The following is a 19,563-nucleotide window of genomic DNA, read 5'->3' on the forward strand; positions in this document are numbered from 1 at the left end:
CCTCTGCTGCAAACACAGGCGAGTACACTCACACCTCCACATGGAACACCTGATACACCATTAATCCCACTGGACAAATAAGATTAAAGAATAATTAGACTGGAAGTAAAGAGATTATAACACAAATAATTTTTTCTGTCTGGAGGATCTTCAGATCCTTTTAACTCCCTTAAATGACTAATTCATAGTCTACAATGGATTCTCAGTGCTGATTATACTAATATGTTTAATATGTGTAATTAAAATATAGTAGACTGGAAGAGATATTATCTCATCTTTTTTTTAACCTGCAGAGATCTTATTTCTGAGCAGAATATTCAAAGAGAGAGAAGGTAGAATATGAAGCTATTACTCTACTGACTCTGTGAAACAAAGTCAATGACAAAAATATTTGAAATAAAAAAGCTTGTTGAATCGCACTTACTGAAAACAAATAATCTATTGAATTAACAAAAGCTTGCATTTTAATGGCTTCAACTTCCAGAGTTTGTATTTTCAGGTATTGAAACATAACATTGCTGTTTCTGAAATATTTCTACAAAAAATATTTCACACACATCTTCATGCTTAAATTCGTTCATCGTTCATTTTCTTTGACTCAGTCCATTTATTAAGTAGGATTCACCACAGCGAAATGAACCGCTAACTTTTCCAACATATGTTTTACGAAGTGGATGCCCTTCCAGCTGCAACCCATTACTGAGAAACACCTATACACTCTCATTCACACACATACACTATGATCAATTTAGCTTACTCAATTCACCTGTACCACATGTCTTTGGGCTTATGAGGGGAAACCGGAGCACCCTAAGGAAACACACCCAAACATGGGGAGAACATGCAAACTCCACACAGAATGCCAACTGACCCAGCCATGGCTCGAACCAGTGAACTTCTTGTTGTGAGACGATCATGCTACCCACTGCGCCAACGCATTGCCCATACTTAAATTCAATCCCTCGTATTTACATTCCAGAATAATTATTCTTAATGGAAATTTTACTTTTTTTAATGGCAATTTTTAAATGTAAAAATGTAATTAAATATATTGTAAATTAGCTAATTAAGGTACAAAAGCAACATCATATTTACTTTAATGTAACGGAGCAAATAGTAATGTTCTGTGCAGGTAAACCTCACTCCTCAGATCCCAAAAGGTGATCCAGCGACAGACGTTACTGTCAGCAGTCTTTAGCATCCTTGTTAGAGCATTTGTCTACCATGCCAGAATTGGCGGTTCCTGTTCTCTCTTACATGCTAACTCTGAATTCAAATCATCAATTGCAAGCAAATTAAAATGCAAGCACTTGTTGAATCATCCATTATTTTTATTTTTATTTTTTGGTTAGTGCTATTCAACAGGCTTTTAATTTCAAATACTTTTGTCATTGATTTTGTTCCATACTCTCTCTTTCTCTCACACATTCTCTCTGGTAGCTCAATGCAATCTGGACCAGTTGGTGGCCATAGAGAAAAATCTAAATCCTGAGGCAGAGCTGCTGCGTTTGCTAATCTTTGATGCCCCCTACCTAGAGATGAGAAAACTGCCGGATACATGTTCACATAACACCTTACTACAGCACAGACACTGGTGAAACAAGTTTTACATGACCCAAAATACTCTAAAGACAAGACGCTGAGGATTTTTTAATCTTTCTAATTTTTTTTTAACAGAAATGCTGATATAATGCTTATTTAGTTAAAAAAATTTTTTTTTTCATTTACAACCACAGTTATTTAATTTTAAAATATAATATTTTTTTCAATATTGCAAACGAATTAAAAACAGTTTTTTTTTTTTTTTTTTTAGAGGAAGTAGCATTTTTCTTTGTTTTTTTGTAATAAAATAAATTTATATTTCAGTTGAGGTATCTTTCATTTTTAAGCATTTTAATGTATTATTATATAATAATAATAATTTGATTATTTAAGTTTTAATATTAAAATTTCACTCATTTGAATTCTTTTTTGTGATTTTGAGGGTCTTGTGAGCCCTGGCTGAGAACCATTACCAAACAATACTGCATTTAAACCTTTTGCTATGTTTTAGTGTCTGGGGAAGACTTTTTTTCACAAACATAAGAAGAATCATCTTGATTTTTAATTTAGTTAACATGTCGTTATTCTTCTTCTTTGAATCTTATTAAAACAAGTTGAGTCAAAGTTAATAATAACTACAATTTGCTGCCCAAAAAAAAAAAGAAAACAGAAACACAGAAACCCCAACTGGTCCAGCAAGGACTCAAACCAGTGGCCTTCTTGCTATGAGGTGACAGTGTTTTATTTTATTTATTATTATTTATTTTTTTATATTTTATTTAATTTAATTTAATTTTATTTAATTTAATTTAATTTAATTTTTTATTTAATTTAATTTTAATTTATTTTATTTTAATTTATTTTATTTTATTTTACGATTCACATTTAACCTGTTGTGCATGTCTTGTTTCAGCTAAGCACAGCCTCAGTTGATCTCCATCCTCCATCTCTCTGTCTGTCTGTCTGAGTCCATCAGCCCCTGCTGTCCTTCTGTCTCTCTCTCCTTCACCTCCCTCTTTTCAATCTTCCATTCGTCTCCCGTATGTCCCAGTTTTCCACTGTCCTGTCACAGTGATCAAACTTTCCTCCTTGCTGCCTGTGGCTCAGATCACCATGTTTGGTAGCCAAGAAATGCTCAGCATGCTCAGGGTGAGAATGAGGGAAATGATGGGAGATGTAGCTCACCAAATGAACAGGATTCGGAGTGCATTTGATATTACTTTTATCAAATTGAGTCTGATGCTGCAGACCTTGTGTTATCTGATCTGGTGCGGTCAGATGAAGACTCAACCCTGCTCCTCATTTCAGTCTGTCCGTCCTCACGTTTCCTGGATCAGATGTACTGTCCACTGCACACATTACAGAGCTCTCTTCACACAGATGCACATAACAGTCACAGTCACTGTAATAGTGACTGCAGAGATGGACAAACAGGTGTCAGTCAGGTTAGAGCAGAGATGCCCAAAGTAGGGCCCACGGGACAAAGTTGGCTTATGGAACACTTTGATTTGGCCCACTATCCTCTGAGAGGAGAGTATGATGGAGAGGGCTGGGGCGGATGCCCTTAACACATAGATTGTCATTTTTAATTTGACGTAACATTTTTTGTTAGTTTTATTACTGAGCTACAAACAGCAAACTGAAATAAAATGTGCCAATTAAATGTTGTAAACAAATCTGTTTTTTGTTTAAATGTAAATACTGTCACTCGATGGATAGAGGACTATGCAGAAGACATCGGCAAGTAAATAAAGGCAAAAATGAATGTAATTTTGTTATAAATTAATTTGTTTTGTTACTGTAATACATTTATTATAAAATGTAAAACAAATCTAAAGCAATGTTTTTTAGTCAATTTTAAACATTATTAAATAAATTAGCAATTTACCCATGATATATTACTCCACCTATATTTGCACTTGTATCACTAGCCTCAAACAAGCCTTTCATAAGAAAAAAGTCTGGGCACCTCTGGGTTAGAGAGAAATAAATCTATTCTATATATCTGACATAAATACAACAATTTGGAAAGATGCTTAAAATAAGAAATGTATACTTTTATTCAGCAAGCATGTCTTGATTTCATTAAAAGTAACAGTAAAGACATTCATAATATTCCTGAAAAGAATCCTCAAAACAACACTTCCATTTCTGCGAGAAACAAAACAAACAAACAAAACAAAAAACAAAACAAATGTGTGCTACTTTTTTCAATATGATAATCAAAAATGTTTTTCTGATGAAACAATTCATTTTAATTATTCTATTTTATTGATCAACATTTGTTCATTTGTCAGTGTATTCTTTGATTGAATAAATGCAGCATTTGTGAGAATTAAGGCCTGCTCAAAAGATAAATATAGGGTGATTTAAAAAGAATACCACAACTCGAGTGTCTGGAGGGTGTCATATTGAACATCTATGAACTTGTTTTCCACTGAAAAAAATATTTTAGGTACTCTTCACATTGATGTATTACCCAAGGTTCCATCATTTTTTTATTTATTTTTTAATAAATACAGATTTTCAAAGTTGCGGTATTCTTTTTTCACCCTGTATAATAAAAAGTCAATGTACAGTCAATGCACAATATTTTTGATTCATATTAACTCTGACAGTATACAATAAAAATTAAATTAAAGAGTTAATTTAATGTCTCTGACATGCAACGACTGATCTGTGTTTCTGTGTGTGCAATGTGGATGTGTTCTCTGAGAAAACTACAAGACCTTGAAATGCTGGCAGATAAATACACTTTTACGATGATGTCACATAAAACCAAACCCGTTTTGTCTTGAAAGTATCTGAGATATCAAATGGAAAGGAATTGGTAGCCCATTTGCATTTAAATAAACACAAATACATGTGTGTGTTTTGCTTTTCCATTTAATTATGAGCATTTCCAGCATGATATATTCCAGGCTCAATCTGATTACGTACCCCTGTATACATTTCTGGAGAGAGCAAAATACGTGCCATTAGCTATGTTTTTTGCGAATCTGCCACAGGCTGCTGTTTATGCTTTTTGAGATCTCAAATTTCTCTTACGGGTGTCATTCGCACCTGCTTTTCTCATGTAAATCCACCAGAGGGCGCTGTTGACTAACTTACTGACTGACTAACTGACCAACCGACCAATCCCCCACCCTCCCCCTTCCCTAAACCCAACCAATAGTATTTTGAAAAGCACCTATTGATGCACCCACCCCTTCCCTAAACCCAACCGGTGTTTTGAAAAGCAATCCAGAAAAAAAATGCCCCGATTTTTACCATGTTTTTAGATTTCACAACATTCTCACCCTGTTATTTACTTGTTTATTTTATTTTTTGGCTTCTGTTTTTGTCTTACCCGCTTTCTGAAACCGTTCTTCACCAGACTTGGACCCTGTTGTCGCAGTTAATAACGCTCAGCAACTCAAGTCCACTGAAGTACGTGTCGAGCTACCGGACAAACTCGTAACAGTGGGAAAGCTGTTTTTACTAAACCAATTTCCCCCAAACACAGAGTACAGCATATAGAAATAAAGGCATGAATAAACATGATAAAATAGGCCAGTTTTGTTTTCCTATCAATATGAAACTCAAGTTGGTCACAGATTGAAATCCAAACATTCTTTCAGATTAGACCATCTTGAAAAGAAAAAAAATTGCTATGGTTGATCTTTTTACCTCATTGTGTTTTGGCATGTGTTTGAGTTGTAGCTCACAATTCTGCAATGAAATGTAAATTTCCTTTTCTATATTGACTAAACATCCTTGAGCTCAGCTTGGCACAGCACACACACTCCAATCTCTTACTACTGGTTTGCAAATGTGTGTAAAAGCGTACAACGTAATGGTGACTGGATTTTGTTGAATGACTTTAACAAATATAGCAAAAGTGTTCATGAACAACACAGCCAAACATAGCTTTAGGAACCACTTTTGTAACCACAGACTTTTGAATGGTGTCTTTATTTCTGTAACAACTGCATTGTTCTTCATCTGTACATTCAGGTCGTTATAGAACATGTTGATATTCTGGCCAATTGTTGATCTCGATATTTGCCTTGTTTTCTGTGGCGTCACTTTTTAATTCAATATAGACCCATCCAGTGGTTCAGAATTAGCATGTCCCTAGAATGTTTGGTCCACAGATCTTCTCATATTGTCTTTAATGTTTTTTTTTTTTTTTTTTACATTTTGACAAATATACATGACGTGATGTTCATTTATGTATATGCCAACTTGCCATTGAATAACATGAAAAATTTGGTCTCAAAATAGTAATTTCATTAGCTGTTGTACTTGTTGATAGCATTTACAATCAAACTGAATGCATTAGTTTACAGAGTTTTGGACCCGTTTGCCTTTAACGCAAAGAGTATGCCTGATATTATTTGTTGGCATTTTGTAGATCAACCTAGATGTACATCACAGTACTTGAGAATAAATCTATTGCTACGACACTCAAAAAAAAAAAAAGTGTTAACAGTTTTTGTATTTTGTGATTCACATGCGTTTTCTGTTTATTTGCAAACTGCATTATAGAATCTTGATCTCTGCTCTGTCGTTTTTTGATATTGAAAATTTAACTCTACACTCCAACAAAATGACTGTTATGGACATTTTAGTAGTTTAAAAATAATATAATTTATAAAATGTAGAGAGAAATAAGTCTGTACAATGACTGGAAATATACTGTCAGTTTCTAACAAGGATTTTGAACCATAATACAGAACACTATCCCAGACACTTTAAACAATTAGAAATGTTAATAGAAGTAACTTTTTATAAGGTTAAAAGATGTTGGATCAATGTCCCATAATGAAATTTAAAAGCATAAATTAACGGGAAAAATAATAAAAACATGAACTAAAAAAAAACAAAAACAAATTTACAGATATTTTTAGTGTAATGTTAAACTGCTTCTTTAAATTTCTGTTAAAGTTATCTCCCATCTAATTTCTATTTACAAATGTAAAGCTTTTCAATGAGATAAAACAAATGGGTGCATGTAATTTAACATGATTAGCATGTTTTTTAAAGTTATCAATTAAATTAAAAAAAAAAAAAAAAAAACTTTTCTCTTCGGGGCTTACACCACTGCAGCAAACACACAAAGTTAAATGAAGACATGCAGCACTGGCTATAACAGGGTTTCTGCAGGTTTCAAGTCAAATTTAAGACTCTTTAAAGTTCATTATGAAAGAAATTTTAGACTTTAGACAGGGCTAAACACTAATCATTATTTCTAATGGCCCGGTTTGGCACAAAAAAGATGTAATTATTTATTAGTGACATGCTTTAATGCAGTGGTCACCAAACTTGTTCCTGGAGGGCCGGTGTGCAGATTTTAGCTCCAACCGAAATCAAACACACCTGAACAAGCTAATCAAGGTCTTCCTAGGTATACTTGAAACATCCAGGCAGGTGTATTGAAGCAAGTTGGAGCTAAACCCTGCAGGGACACCGGCCCTCCAGGACTAAGATTGGTGACCCCTGCTTTAAAGTGTCAAAACAATAAAATTGTAGTGGTATACAATTTTTTTCACCATATTTTTTTTTTTGACAAGTTTGTGTGTTTTCAAGCACATTAATCTACCATTTGACAACTTCAGACTTTCTTTTACACAAGTTAGGGGCCAGTAAGATTTTTGTGTCAGCAATAATTAATTAGTCAAGTATGACAATAAAGCCATTTGCATTTTTTAAAAACTTTTACAAAGCATCCAGAATTTTTTTTTTTTTCACAAAGATTAAGAAATGTCTGTGTACATGGGATTTTTATTTCATCTTGATCATATTTTCAATGTAGAATATTAAGGGGTGGGGTTTTATTTTTGCTCTCCTCTTCCATGTTTCATCCAAGCTATCAAACTGATGTCATCAGAGAAGGTCTGACATTCCATAGCGGACATATGGTTTATTACTTATTTATATTGTGGATTCACTTGCACAAATTCATTATTCATCTTTAAGCTAACAATGGCTTCTCGCAAAATATATATTTTTTAGTTTTTTTGGGGGGAATTTAAGTACTACTTTCATAACTTTATTAAAACATTGACCAAACAGTGAATGAGCATATTTGTAATGCATGATTAAAACGGAAAACATTTTAGACTGTATTATTTCATAATATGCTTTCATGCAGCATTGACCAAAACCTTTTTAAAAATTCTGTTAATTGGCCATCTAAATAATAAACAATATTTAAAAATATATATTTATGTATTTGATCTGAATATCTGACAAATGATGTACCACCACAGACATGTAAATGAAAAAGGAACCTTTATTTAAAGTAGAGAGGGAGAGAGAGACAGGTTTGGTGATTCTACACCTCACATGCTCTGTGTTCAGACAGCACTGCGACATTTCAAGTTTTCTGCACTCTTCTCGGTTTAGCTTTCATCCCTATTGCCCCGTTATAGATCAGAAACATGGCCTGAAATCCCCGTGGAGTGGCCAATCCTGTCTCTCCTCCCGTCATCTCCCTCATCCTTGCATATTGGTTAATGAGAGACTAGTGCTGCTTTCTTCTGAACGAGCATCCTGTTTTAAGAGAACAAGAACAAAGCTTTTAGAATTCACCCTGAAATTAATTATGGATTTCGTCACACTTCATAGTAAATGGAAAATGTTGTAAAAAGCAGAGCAAGGAAAAATGGAGCCTTTGTTTAACGTTTAAAAAAGGTTATGAGGCATTGCGTTTTATGTGGGTTCTCCTGTAAGGTGTTCATTTGATGTGCTTGGCGTTTTCAACAGCACATTATTTGCGCTGTACAGTTTTTCTCTCATCTATAAATGCTAGAAATTCATGCGTTTAGTTTCATTTAATAAAACAGCTTGAAATTCATATTCCTCAAAGGGAAAGAGAGAGTGATGAACCGAGAACTCCATACATATAACTCTAATTTTTTTTTTTATACAAGTCATTTTGATTATATGAAACTTTACAAGAAACACAATGTTCACACGTTCTGACAATTACGTTTATTCTTGACATTTACATTAACTGTTAATCGAGGAAGCCAGCTTGAATTCTCTTTGTTTAATATTTATATTTTTTATTTATTTATTTGTTCCAAAACATGTTTATTTATTGTGGTGTGAAGGAAATTAAGGGTACTTTCACACCTAGAATTTTGTTTCAGACCCTGGCTCATTTGCCTCTTTAGTGTGATTTGTTTGGCATATGTGAACCCCTCAACTGATTGTAGTGAGAAAGCAATACGATCCAACAAACAAACAAATTAGGCTATATCACAGTGTATTATGAATATGTAATAGCCATTTAAAGAGCTATATGAAGAAAGAGTGATGAGAAGGGCGGGATGTCATTCCTATCGCTAAAAGTGCGTTTCATGTCGAATATGAAAGTTAAAGCATGCCAAACTATTAACGAGAGCTGTTTATCCATTAGAATAAATTGACTGAACAGCAGTCTTGGTTTATCTGTTTTTCTTGTTAAAATGTAAAACCTATAATGCAACGGCTCGGTATGAGAAAGTTTTACCTCTGATTTATAATTGGTGACTTTGACCCAATCCCAATTCTATTTTTGTACCCCTACCCACTTATAAATGAGTGTAAAGGGTATAGGCTTCAAAATTTACCCCTAAGAATTCGGACAGCACTGTGGGGGAAACCGGACCACCCAAAGGAAACCCACGCGAACGCAGGGTGAACATGCAAACTCCACACAGAAACGCCAACTGAGCAGAGGATCCAACCAGCGACCCAGAGACCTTCTTGCAGTGAGGCGACAGCACTTATTATGGATTATAGATAACAAAATTTAGCATTTATTATTTTAGCGTTTTTTTATAAAAGCATGATGGTAAAACATGAACACGGTTATGAATATATTAAAACATATATTTGTTTGTTGTAAAGATTCGTAATAATGACAAAAAAACACTACATTTATGGATCTCCATACTTCCGGGTGCAGCTATCCTGCCATTGTAGCTGGTGTATTCTGGGAATTTTTTTTTTTACCCCTTGATTTCAACTGTGGTCCTGAAAAATCTTCATTCAAAGGGGCATTTACCCCTACCCCTTAGCCCTACGAGAATTAGGACACCCCTACCCCTTCACGGCAACATGCAAAATGTGGGGTAGGGGAAGGGCTAAGGGGAAGAATTGGGATTGGGCCTATGTCTATAGGTGTCACCATTCAAAATGAAAGCACAGTTTTTTCGCTTATATTGTCTTTTTGCTCAACGTGATATTAAAATAAGGACGCATGACAGGTGAGCGGGACTCTGACCAATGTGAGGAGAGTTTACTGAAACTGACTTGTTTTAACTATTTTGGTCCATTTACAAACATAGCCGTGTAAACGCAAACCACACCACGAACAAAAAGCAACATTGTAACGATTTAATCCCTGTTTTGGAACAAAACAATCAATCTACAGGTGTGAAAGCACACTAAAACATTTGTAAATGTTTTGTTGAGGACATTTTAAAGCATATTTATTATTAATTAATGGAATTAGAAAATGCAATTCACATGCACATCATTTTGTTTATTTCTAAAGCCCCTAACGATGCAATTTTGACAGTGACCGGTTTTCCACAAAACAATGTTATGGTGTGTGTGTGTGTGTGTGTGTGTGTGTGTGTGTAAATATGGGAAGTAATGGTAGACTTAACATTTTAGAGATGATTCATGTGTACGTAACAAATCCTATATTTTCTGGACTATTGCAAGGATGACTCTTAGTTCTAGTCCTAGTTTCTTTGGACTTGTTATGCATATAAAATAATAATATTGATTTATTTATTTATTTAAGTTCTGCTAACATTTATTCCTAATTTCACATAACAAAAATAGTCATTTAGACCAGAAAGAAACAACTGGTGAAAATAAAATTGATATCTGAACTTTTCTAAAGTTAAACATTGGCACTGTGATGAAAAACTATACGTTTTAACAGCAGTTTACATTTGTTTCAATGCATGTACCTTAATTAACAAATTAATATCAATCTTTAAAACCTTAAGATTTGTATTTAAATCTCTATTGTTTATTCAAACAATAAACATAGCGTGACAGATAACCGTACAGGCATCTTAATTTAAGCAGCAGCAGAGCACGAGAAAACATTAAGCTTCTAGTTTTTAAACAATCAAGTCAACGTCTTAAGCCTCAGTGTTTCTGTAGTATAAAAGACATAAAAAACACAATCACAAAATAAAAAAGACCTCAGGGAAATTATTCATTAGAGTAATAAGTGCAAAAACAAATGTATTGTTTCCCTTCAGTTTGTGCAGGCAATTTAATTAGTTTAATGCTTTTGTTGATTCATAATTCAATATATGAATTTAATTAATCTATTTTAGTAATTTTTTATTAACTATCAGTTATTTTAGTTACCATTGTGAATTTTATTTCTTCAATGGAAGGGCACCAATGATTTAGTCCCCATCTGTATATATACGCACATACATATACTCGAGTTTCAATTTGTGGGCAGAGAGCTAAATAATTAGATGTTGCTGAGTGAGACAGAAACAGTCTGCTTGCACCTCTGCTGAACTTTGTGCCAGCAGGACACTGGGTTTCAGAGCTTCAACCAATCATCAAGCTTTTGCTCAAGAAGAGCACAATGATCGAGTGGGAAACACTAGGGTGGTCTGCGTGGGCATGTTGCCATGGCGCCGGTACATTTACAAGCGCATGTATGTGTATCTCTAATCTATGAGTGCACTTCCAGCCATATTTCTCCCACACAGAACCATGAATTTATTACTCATCTTCTAAGGGTCGCATTTTAAGGTGCTAGAGTGACATGTTCTGACTGCTGCTTGAAGGAGGGAAAGCCCACTGTAGGATTCTGCTTGTGGAATCACATGTATCGAAGAACAGCGCACACAGCTAGATTGACAAGTTAGGTTCTTTCAGGCTTTGGTCAACTCAAATTGGGTAAATGATAATGTGATACCTTCTGTGAGGCGAGCCTTTCCTCCAGTGGGCTGGCAGAGAACAGTGGAGCATCCTACACACAAGACCACCGTCTGTGCGTGACTGAACACGGTAGTGATCTTATAACAGCCTGCAAAGAGAGAATGGCCCAAAGTCTCAAACATAAAGGCTTATAATTCATATGCAAGACTAGCAAATGTAATAGTGCACAAATACTAAGCAGCTTTCAATCAAAGTCCATTTTGAGTGTAAACACTAGGGGGTGTAACGATTTATCGTTGTACGATTTATTGCGATACAAGAATGTCACAATATGCATCGTGGCGTCATGACGATTTGATTACGATATGACGTCCGTTTTCTCTTATTAGTTGAGCTGTTTGCACGTGAGCTACGTTCCACCTGCTGTCGCACACGAGTTCAGATTGCAGCAGCAGTAATGTTAGCAGACCAAGATGAGTGGAGATGAAATAGAGGATGGCCCATCCTCTCAAAATCAGACGTCTGGCAACATTTCGGTTGTACAGTCATTGCTTTAGACTCGTCCGCTTTTTGACACGCATACTGGGTCAAACATCCTAAGTTTTAAAGTCTTCACAGTGATTTACATACTTTGCACAGCGACAGGGATACCTCCTAATGGTGTTGAAAGAGTCACATACTGTATTTATAAGGTACAATTCACCCTAAAATATCATTCTGTCTTCATAAAATGTTCCCGCCGCAAAATCACACATGACGTGAGCTGACCGAGAGCTGTTACTACAGAGGGCGGACTATGATAGACGCGCGCGTATGGCAAGCCGTTTTAGCATTTAAACCTTTGTTCTGACTATCCATAAATATATTTAGAGGTATCTCTAATTATATTTTGACTAGTCATAATTATAATTCGACTAGTCAGAATGACAATGAGATATCTGCAATTACAATTGTACTAGTACGAAATCAGATTGGAGATATCTGCAAATATATTATGACTAGTCATATTCCTCCATTGACTTCCATTATATATAAATAAATAAAAAGTACAGGGCTTGACATTAACTTTTTTGATCACCAGCCACTGTGGCTAGTAGATTTCCAACATTACTAGCCAGTTGCTATTTTCACTAGCCACAATTTTGTTGCTTGGAAAGTATATTTTTTATTAATAAATGTGACTGACATGCTAAAATGAGTTGATTTAGATGTTGTGTTGTCCACATGCCTCATTTATTTCACCGTTTTTGTGTGTTGTGTATGCGCTTGCTCAATGTGCATGAGCAAATGGGTTGAGTCTAGGGCTGCTTGATTATGGGAAAAATCATAATCACGATTATTTTGGTCATAATTGTAATCACGATTATTCAAAACGATTATCAGTTGAAGTCAAAATTATTCATCCTCCTGTGAATTTTATTTTATGTATAAATATTTCCCAAATGATGTTTAACAGAGGGTTTTTTACAGTATTTCCTATAAATTTTTCTTCTTCTGGAGAAAGGCATATTTGTTTTATTTTAGCTAAAATAAAAGCAGGTTTGAATATTTTGAAACCTATAATAGCTCAATATTATTAGCCCCTTTGAGCAATATATATGTTTGATTGTGTGCAGAAGAAACTACTATTATACAATGACTTATCTATTTACCCAAATTAAGCCTTTGAATGTCACTGAATACTAGTATCTTGAAGAATATCTTCAAATATAATGTGTAAAATATAATGTGCTGTCATCATAGCAAAGATAAAAGTAATCAGTTTTTAGAATTGAGTTATTAAATCTGTTGTTTAAACTGTGCTTTAAGGATCTTCACTGTATTTTAGATTTTATTATTGAGTAATAATAAAAACAGTCGGCAGCAGCAGGAATATCGCATGCTATCTTAGAATAGTGAATAGTGCGGCTCTGATATGGTTTCTCTTTTACATGTCTTTTGATTTTCAACTTGTTAGTTTATTACACAAATGGGGGTTAATATGAATAATCACTAAACACCGCGATCTGACACAAGTGTGCATGTATTTGACCATTAAAACGCTTACTATAAGATCGCGTTAGATGTGTGTGTGTGTGTGCTCTGCTGTCCGAGGCTAAGCGTGGCACGCGCACAAACACACGCTACCTGTCCGAGGCCAGACACGGCGCGCGCACACACACAACAGCACGTGCTTTTTTACGCTTTTAAAATTATGAATGATGCGCATCCCGTGCTGCAAAAGTTACATTACAGCACATGCTTTTAGTCATTATCACGTGGAACTGAGCTTTGCAGAGGCAAAGAGTTTTCACACGTGTACAACTGGAAAGGGGGCGGTACGTGATGGAATAATCGTTTATCTCGATTAATGGTTTTTCATAATCGTTAAAAGCCAAAATCGAAATTGAAATCGGATTTTCGACTAATTGCACTGCCCTAGTTGAGTCGCATTGCTATTGGTTTTTATTTCACATGACTTTTTTAGGGCTCAAAATTAAGGATTTACCAAATTTATCTGACCACACCAAAAAGAAATAATTATTTCTTAGCCATACATTTTAAATGTGTCAAAACAAGCAAATATATAGCTGTATACATGCACTTTTTATTCAACAAAACTTTTCTTTTTTATTTGATTGACATTTAAAAAGATCTATTGTCATGTATATAAAATACATGATGCGGGTGATAACGTAAACCCCTGTATATAAATAGTAACATTTTATAGGCTAGTTATACAGACCCAATTTTTAACATTTATTTTCATGCACAACATGGTGTTCTCTACGAAAAAAAAAAAAAAAAACATCAAATGCTTGCCGTAATCATAACTTTAAAATGTGCTATGATCATTTAAATGAGGTGCGCGCTGTGGTTTCGCTTTCACTGCAGAGTGCGGCTGATGGCTGCAGTCGCTTTGAGAAAAAAACACAACCAAATTATACTCCCTGTGCAGCTCTCAAACAATCAATCTGTGCAACAATCTAAGCGTTATTTGTAACTTCATTACCTGTTGTTCACAGCCTATGCAAGTTCTGTTCACTTAAGAAGACATCATTGGCAGAAACGCATAGTAAACAAACAGTACATCAGCTCACTTGTAATTTCACGGCCGTGAATACATCATAACATTAAGACAGAAATGACAATTTGGGACCAATTATATCTTATAAATACAGTATGTGACTCTTGTAACACCATTTGGAGGTATCCATGTTACTGAGCAATGGATATAAAATGTAAAGACTTGAGTGGCTGCATTTAAGCTTTTCTCCGGAGTTTGAATCATAAAAAAAGCAGAATTAAGATTGTGTGTAGGGTCGAACCAAGATCTTTATTCAATTAATTGTGCAGCTCTAATTCATGGGTATAATAACAGTAATATTTTTAAAAACCTGTTCTTTGAATTATTTTACATACATTTTTCTTTGAACTTTCTGGACCCTGAAATGCAATCTTTGTGTAAATGAAGGACAACACATAAAATGTTTTCTATTTTCAGTGGCATAAACACACTTTCAATAATTAATTATCCTGGTGTTGTTCTAATGCCTTACATTTCATTATTCTCAAGCCAAAAACAAAATCAATTAACTGAATCACACCATTAAAATGTACTTATACGACAATAACGAGAAAAAAGACAAAATGCTTTGCTTTGAAGCAAATAACTTCAATCCCATGAAGCACTGCAATTGATAATCAGAACTAAATACAAACTATTAAAAATGTTGCTTTTGTATAAAATATTTAAGAATATAAAAGATTATACATGTGAAACTTCCATTTTATTTTTTCAGAAAAAGTATCTCTTTAAAGGGTTAGTTAACCAAAACATTTAATTTAACATCACCCTCAAGTGGTTAAAATTTCATTAATAATGATAATAATAATAATATTTTATTTGTAATGTGCTTTTCTCAAGCTCAAAATGTTTCTTTCTTCGGTTGAAAGCAAAACAATTTATTTTGAAGGAAGTTGAAAACCTATAACCATTTATTTCATGATAGGAAAAACAAATGGTATGCAAGTCAATGGTTAGAGGGTTCCAGTATACATGAAAAAGCCTGTGTGTTCAACAGTAGAAAGAAATTAAAACAGGTCTCAAGCAAGTATAGAGTGAGTAAATGATGGAATTTTTATTTTTGGGTAAACTATCTGTTTAAGGATTCTTGTACCATGGTCATTTTGTCCATAGTTGGTTAGTTTCAAGGTTGGTAACTTATGTTCTTAAAAAACATACAGAAAAAACAAAGGCAGTGGAACGTTTTGTTCTGTGCCTCATGAATTCAAATAAGTATGGCTCTATGGAGAACTCTTTTCTCATAAGCCCCTTTCACACATACAGACCTTTCCGGAAAGGTTGTATGTGTGAACAGGTCCTTTTTGAAAATACCGGTAAATTTGTTCTGGCTATTTTCCGGAAAGAGAAGTTGTAACATTACCGGCAATTTGCCGGAATGCTGCGCTGTGTGAATGCAGAAGGAAGATTCCCGTAATAAGCGCGTGCACGTCTAGAACGTGCTGATGTGAGACGTCTGCTTTAGCCAATCACAACAGTCAGACGCATTTACGTCTGCGCGGTTTGTGAGGATAAAAGCCTTTGAATATTTTTCCAGACACATTTAGCTGCTAGAAGTTAGTCAGATCACGTTTATATGTTCTTCTTAATGCCAACTGTGTAAATAATCATCGATGAGATGCTTATGATAAGCCGTTGTTTGTTTACCTTCAAGCTTTGCGTGTGCCTGTGGAACAGCCTGTGAGCGCCTGCACACGCACATATTATGAACATCTCGACATGCGAAAGTGATCCTGCGAAAGTTGTTCACAATATTGATCATCCACAGAGTTTGTAATTTAGTCAAATGTTTACAAATACAAGCGCAGCCGTTTAAAGCTCATTTGTGGTGAATGATGTCAGAATTTACCGGTATTTTGGAATGGATGTGTGAATGCTCTTTTCCGGAAAATTTCCGTAACGTCCTCGCCTGTGTGAACAGCGCTTTTTTCAATATACCGGTAAAGTCTTTCCGGAAATTTTCAGGATATTTACCGGTATCACTGTGTGAAAGGGGCTATAGTGGTCGTGTTCATCAGCAGATGTTACCTGGGCATTTGACATCCATAAAATAAGAGTTGGGACTCTGTACGAGACGCTTCTTCTTGTGTCTTCTCTTCTCCTCCTCTGGCGTCGGGTGCAACAAATCCTTCGCGAGCTGAAAATGATGAGATGGTGAGATAAATGTCAGTTCATCAGCTTAAGTTACGAGTTTATGTCCTATTTTTCTTGGCATGTTATTACACAACTAAAATATGTTAACACAATACAAGCACCCATATAAGCTCACAAGGGAGTGTTCTTTAGAAAAATGACCCTTGCTTAAAAAAATAACCAGTTTTAATTTGCGTTTATTTTTAAACCATGGTAGCATCTAATTAATTAACCATGATTTTAATATTCAATAACCATAGTTCAACCATGATATTCTGTTGTAAAAGTGGTTATATAAAGTTAGCCAATACAAATCAAGCATTTAACAACACAAACACTTGTTGTATATATTATTTACTATATTTTTTTTTTATTTTTGTAAGCGCTTCGTATGCACCATGGCAAGTTATTCCAGATCAGCTGACTGTCAAGAACAGACAACAAAAGGCACTGCCTATTCGTGTGATACAGATGTGCCCCTGAGCACATCTGAGTGTGAAAACGACTAATATTCTATCTTCAACATAGTTCTTCAGTTTACCTGACATTTAACCTTTAAATTTCAACCCTATGTCATCGCTTTGCGTTTTATTTGCACGAAAACCACGATACTCGCCATGCGATTTAACGAAAATGTACGCAGCCATCTTGTCGTTCCTATATACAAAGCACGCGCTTCGCTCCTTTCTACAAAGTTTAACCCTCAAAATAGATGATAATAATGAATCGTGGACGTCAGATTATAATAACAAAAACCACCCCTTTACGATGAATGCGATTTCATCCACAAAGCCGGCGCAATTACGTTTTAAATGGGCTCGGTTGTGTTAGCACGCACTTACAGGCATGTTGGCGACAGCGGAGCAGCAGCCGAAAAGGGGGGGCTACCGGAAATGCATGGCGCATATGAACGGGGCTCGAGAGCAGGGGCAGGAAATAGTGTTTAATAATAATAAGAGCATTTCTACTAACTCTGGATTATTGGTAATGGACAAAATAACAAAACTTCTTATTTTATTTGGAAAGTACCATATTTACAAAACAAAATGTATGCTTACTCTACCAAATTCTAAACTATTTTTCAGTGATCTTAAAAAAAAAATTATATAAAAGAAATTATATATATAGGTATTAAAATATCATAATTGCTGAAAAAATACCTAATGTACATCATTATTTTTTGTTGTTAATTCCCTTGTATAATGTTTTATGGATAATTCTGTACTTCCCTCTTTAATCAATTAAAATAAAAAAATTATTTCTTCTGACATTTCTGTTGGTATTAATGTTTAGAAAATGTTTCATAGACACCGCTATTAGTGGTTTATAAACTAAGCCAAATAGCATACATAAAAACGACATTCAGTATTCATAATTTGTACATTATAATGTAAAATATACTATATTATTGTGATAATTTGATAATAAATTTAATTAAATTGGTCATTTCATTTTATCACAGATGTATAACAATAACTAATGTTGCATTGCTTATTAAAACTTTATTTTTTTAAATAATTGAATAAAGCATTAAATAAAAAAACTGTATTGAACTAAAATGAAATAAAAATGAAATGAAATTACTGAAATAAAATAAAATGATACATAAGTATAAAAAATGCAAATACAATGTAAATGTTTTCCATTTCATCAAGCCATTTCATTACTTATTAGCTAAAACTTCAGCAGTTTTAGATGGAAAACCTTACTAACTTAAAATAAGTGTTAAAATGCAAAAAAAAAGTTAGATATCAAATAGCCTATTTCAAAAGAATCGAATAGCATAAATACATAAATAAAAATTACAAAAGCTAAAAAAATACTAAATTACTAAACTGAAAAATGTAAACTAAATTGCCAAATAAAAATAGCAAAAACTATGATAAACACAAAAAACAACATTGCATTGCTATCAATTTCTTTGATGGTCTGCTCACTAGTAAAATAAGGATATAAAGCATACATTAATGTGTTAAGGCTATTAATAGGAAACAATCAAAAAGGGTACAGTTTGAACTCAGATTTTTTTTTTTCATGGCCCATGGTAACCTTTAATTTGGCCCTCCATCCCATCTGTGAAGAGAGAGACAGAATGATGTGGAGGGTTTAGAGTTTGTCAATTCAAAAGTAATGTAAACCTTTGTTTGTTTTATTTTTTAAAGCTAACTGAAATGAAATGTTTCAATTAATGGTGTAAATTAATCCGATTTTGTTTAAATTGGTAAGTAAATCAAGTCAAGCACAGATTTTGCCTGCCTATTGTATTCAGCACTGAACTCCACTTATAAATGTGTTTTTTTATTGCAATAATTTGTCATTTAAAAAGTTATACTGCGTTAATTAATACAATTTAAAGTAATGTTTTTAATTTATTTTGAAATATTAGTAAATAAATTAAGAAATTACCTATACCTTCGGCCCACAGCTTTTATAATATTAATAATAATATAATAAAAATATAATATAATATTATAATATATATATATATATATATATATATATATATATATATATATATATATATATATATATATATATATATATATATATATTTTTTTTTTTTTTTTGCCTTTCATATTAAACATTTTGGGCACCCCTGCTTTAAATGTGCTATTTAAAAATGAGTATTTTAACATTATTATTTGTTTTCTGAGAAGGCCTCAAAAAGAATATAATATCTATGATATTTAGAATCTCTTATCTAAAAATAAGCTATATTTAAAATAGTAAAAATAGCAATAATGATTTATCTGTGTGTTCAGACATTCGGAAGACAAAGCCAGCTGACGTCACAAAGCCAGCTTCCAATTTCAAAAACAAACCAAAAATGACCTAAAAACAAAATTGATGTGTTTTTTCAGTTGGGTTCAATGAGTGCTTCTTTTCAGCATATCGTGTGCCAACGGCGCCCCCTGTTGACCACC

General features: G+C 33.9%; 1 protein-coding gene and 1 pseudogene across 1 annotated transcript; one reads left to right on the top strand and one right to left on the bottom strand.

The window, feature by feature from the left end:
- The first annotated feature begins 1,403 nt into the window (after nucleotides 1–1,403).
- On the top strand, nucleotides 1,404–3,196 carry LOC147833343 (uncharacterized; annotated as a pseudogene).
- Nucleotides 3,197–7,801: 4,605 nt separating this feature from the next.
- On the bottom strand, nucleotides 7,802–17,503 carry rps27.2 (ribosomal protein S27, isoform 2). The gene is given in 4 exon segments (NM_200765.1): nucleotides 7,802–8,079; nucleotides 11,480–11,590; nucleotides 16,535–16,643; nucleotides 17,482–17,503. Coding segments are annotated over 4 exon segments (255 nt in total). The 5' UTR covers nucleotides 17,488–17,503; the 3' UTR covers nucleotides 7,802–8,050.
- Between the last annotated feature and the right edge of the window lie 2,060 nt (nucleotides 17,504–19,563).

Source organism: Danio rerio, chromosome 16 (assembly GCF_052040795.2).
Source record: "Danio rerio strain M-AB ecotype USA chromosome 16, GRCz13ab, whole genome shotgun sequence".
Classification (NCBI taxonomy): Eukaryota; Metazoa; Chordata; class Actinopteri; order Cypriniformes; family Danionidae; genus Danio; species Danio rerio.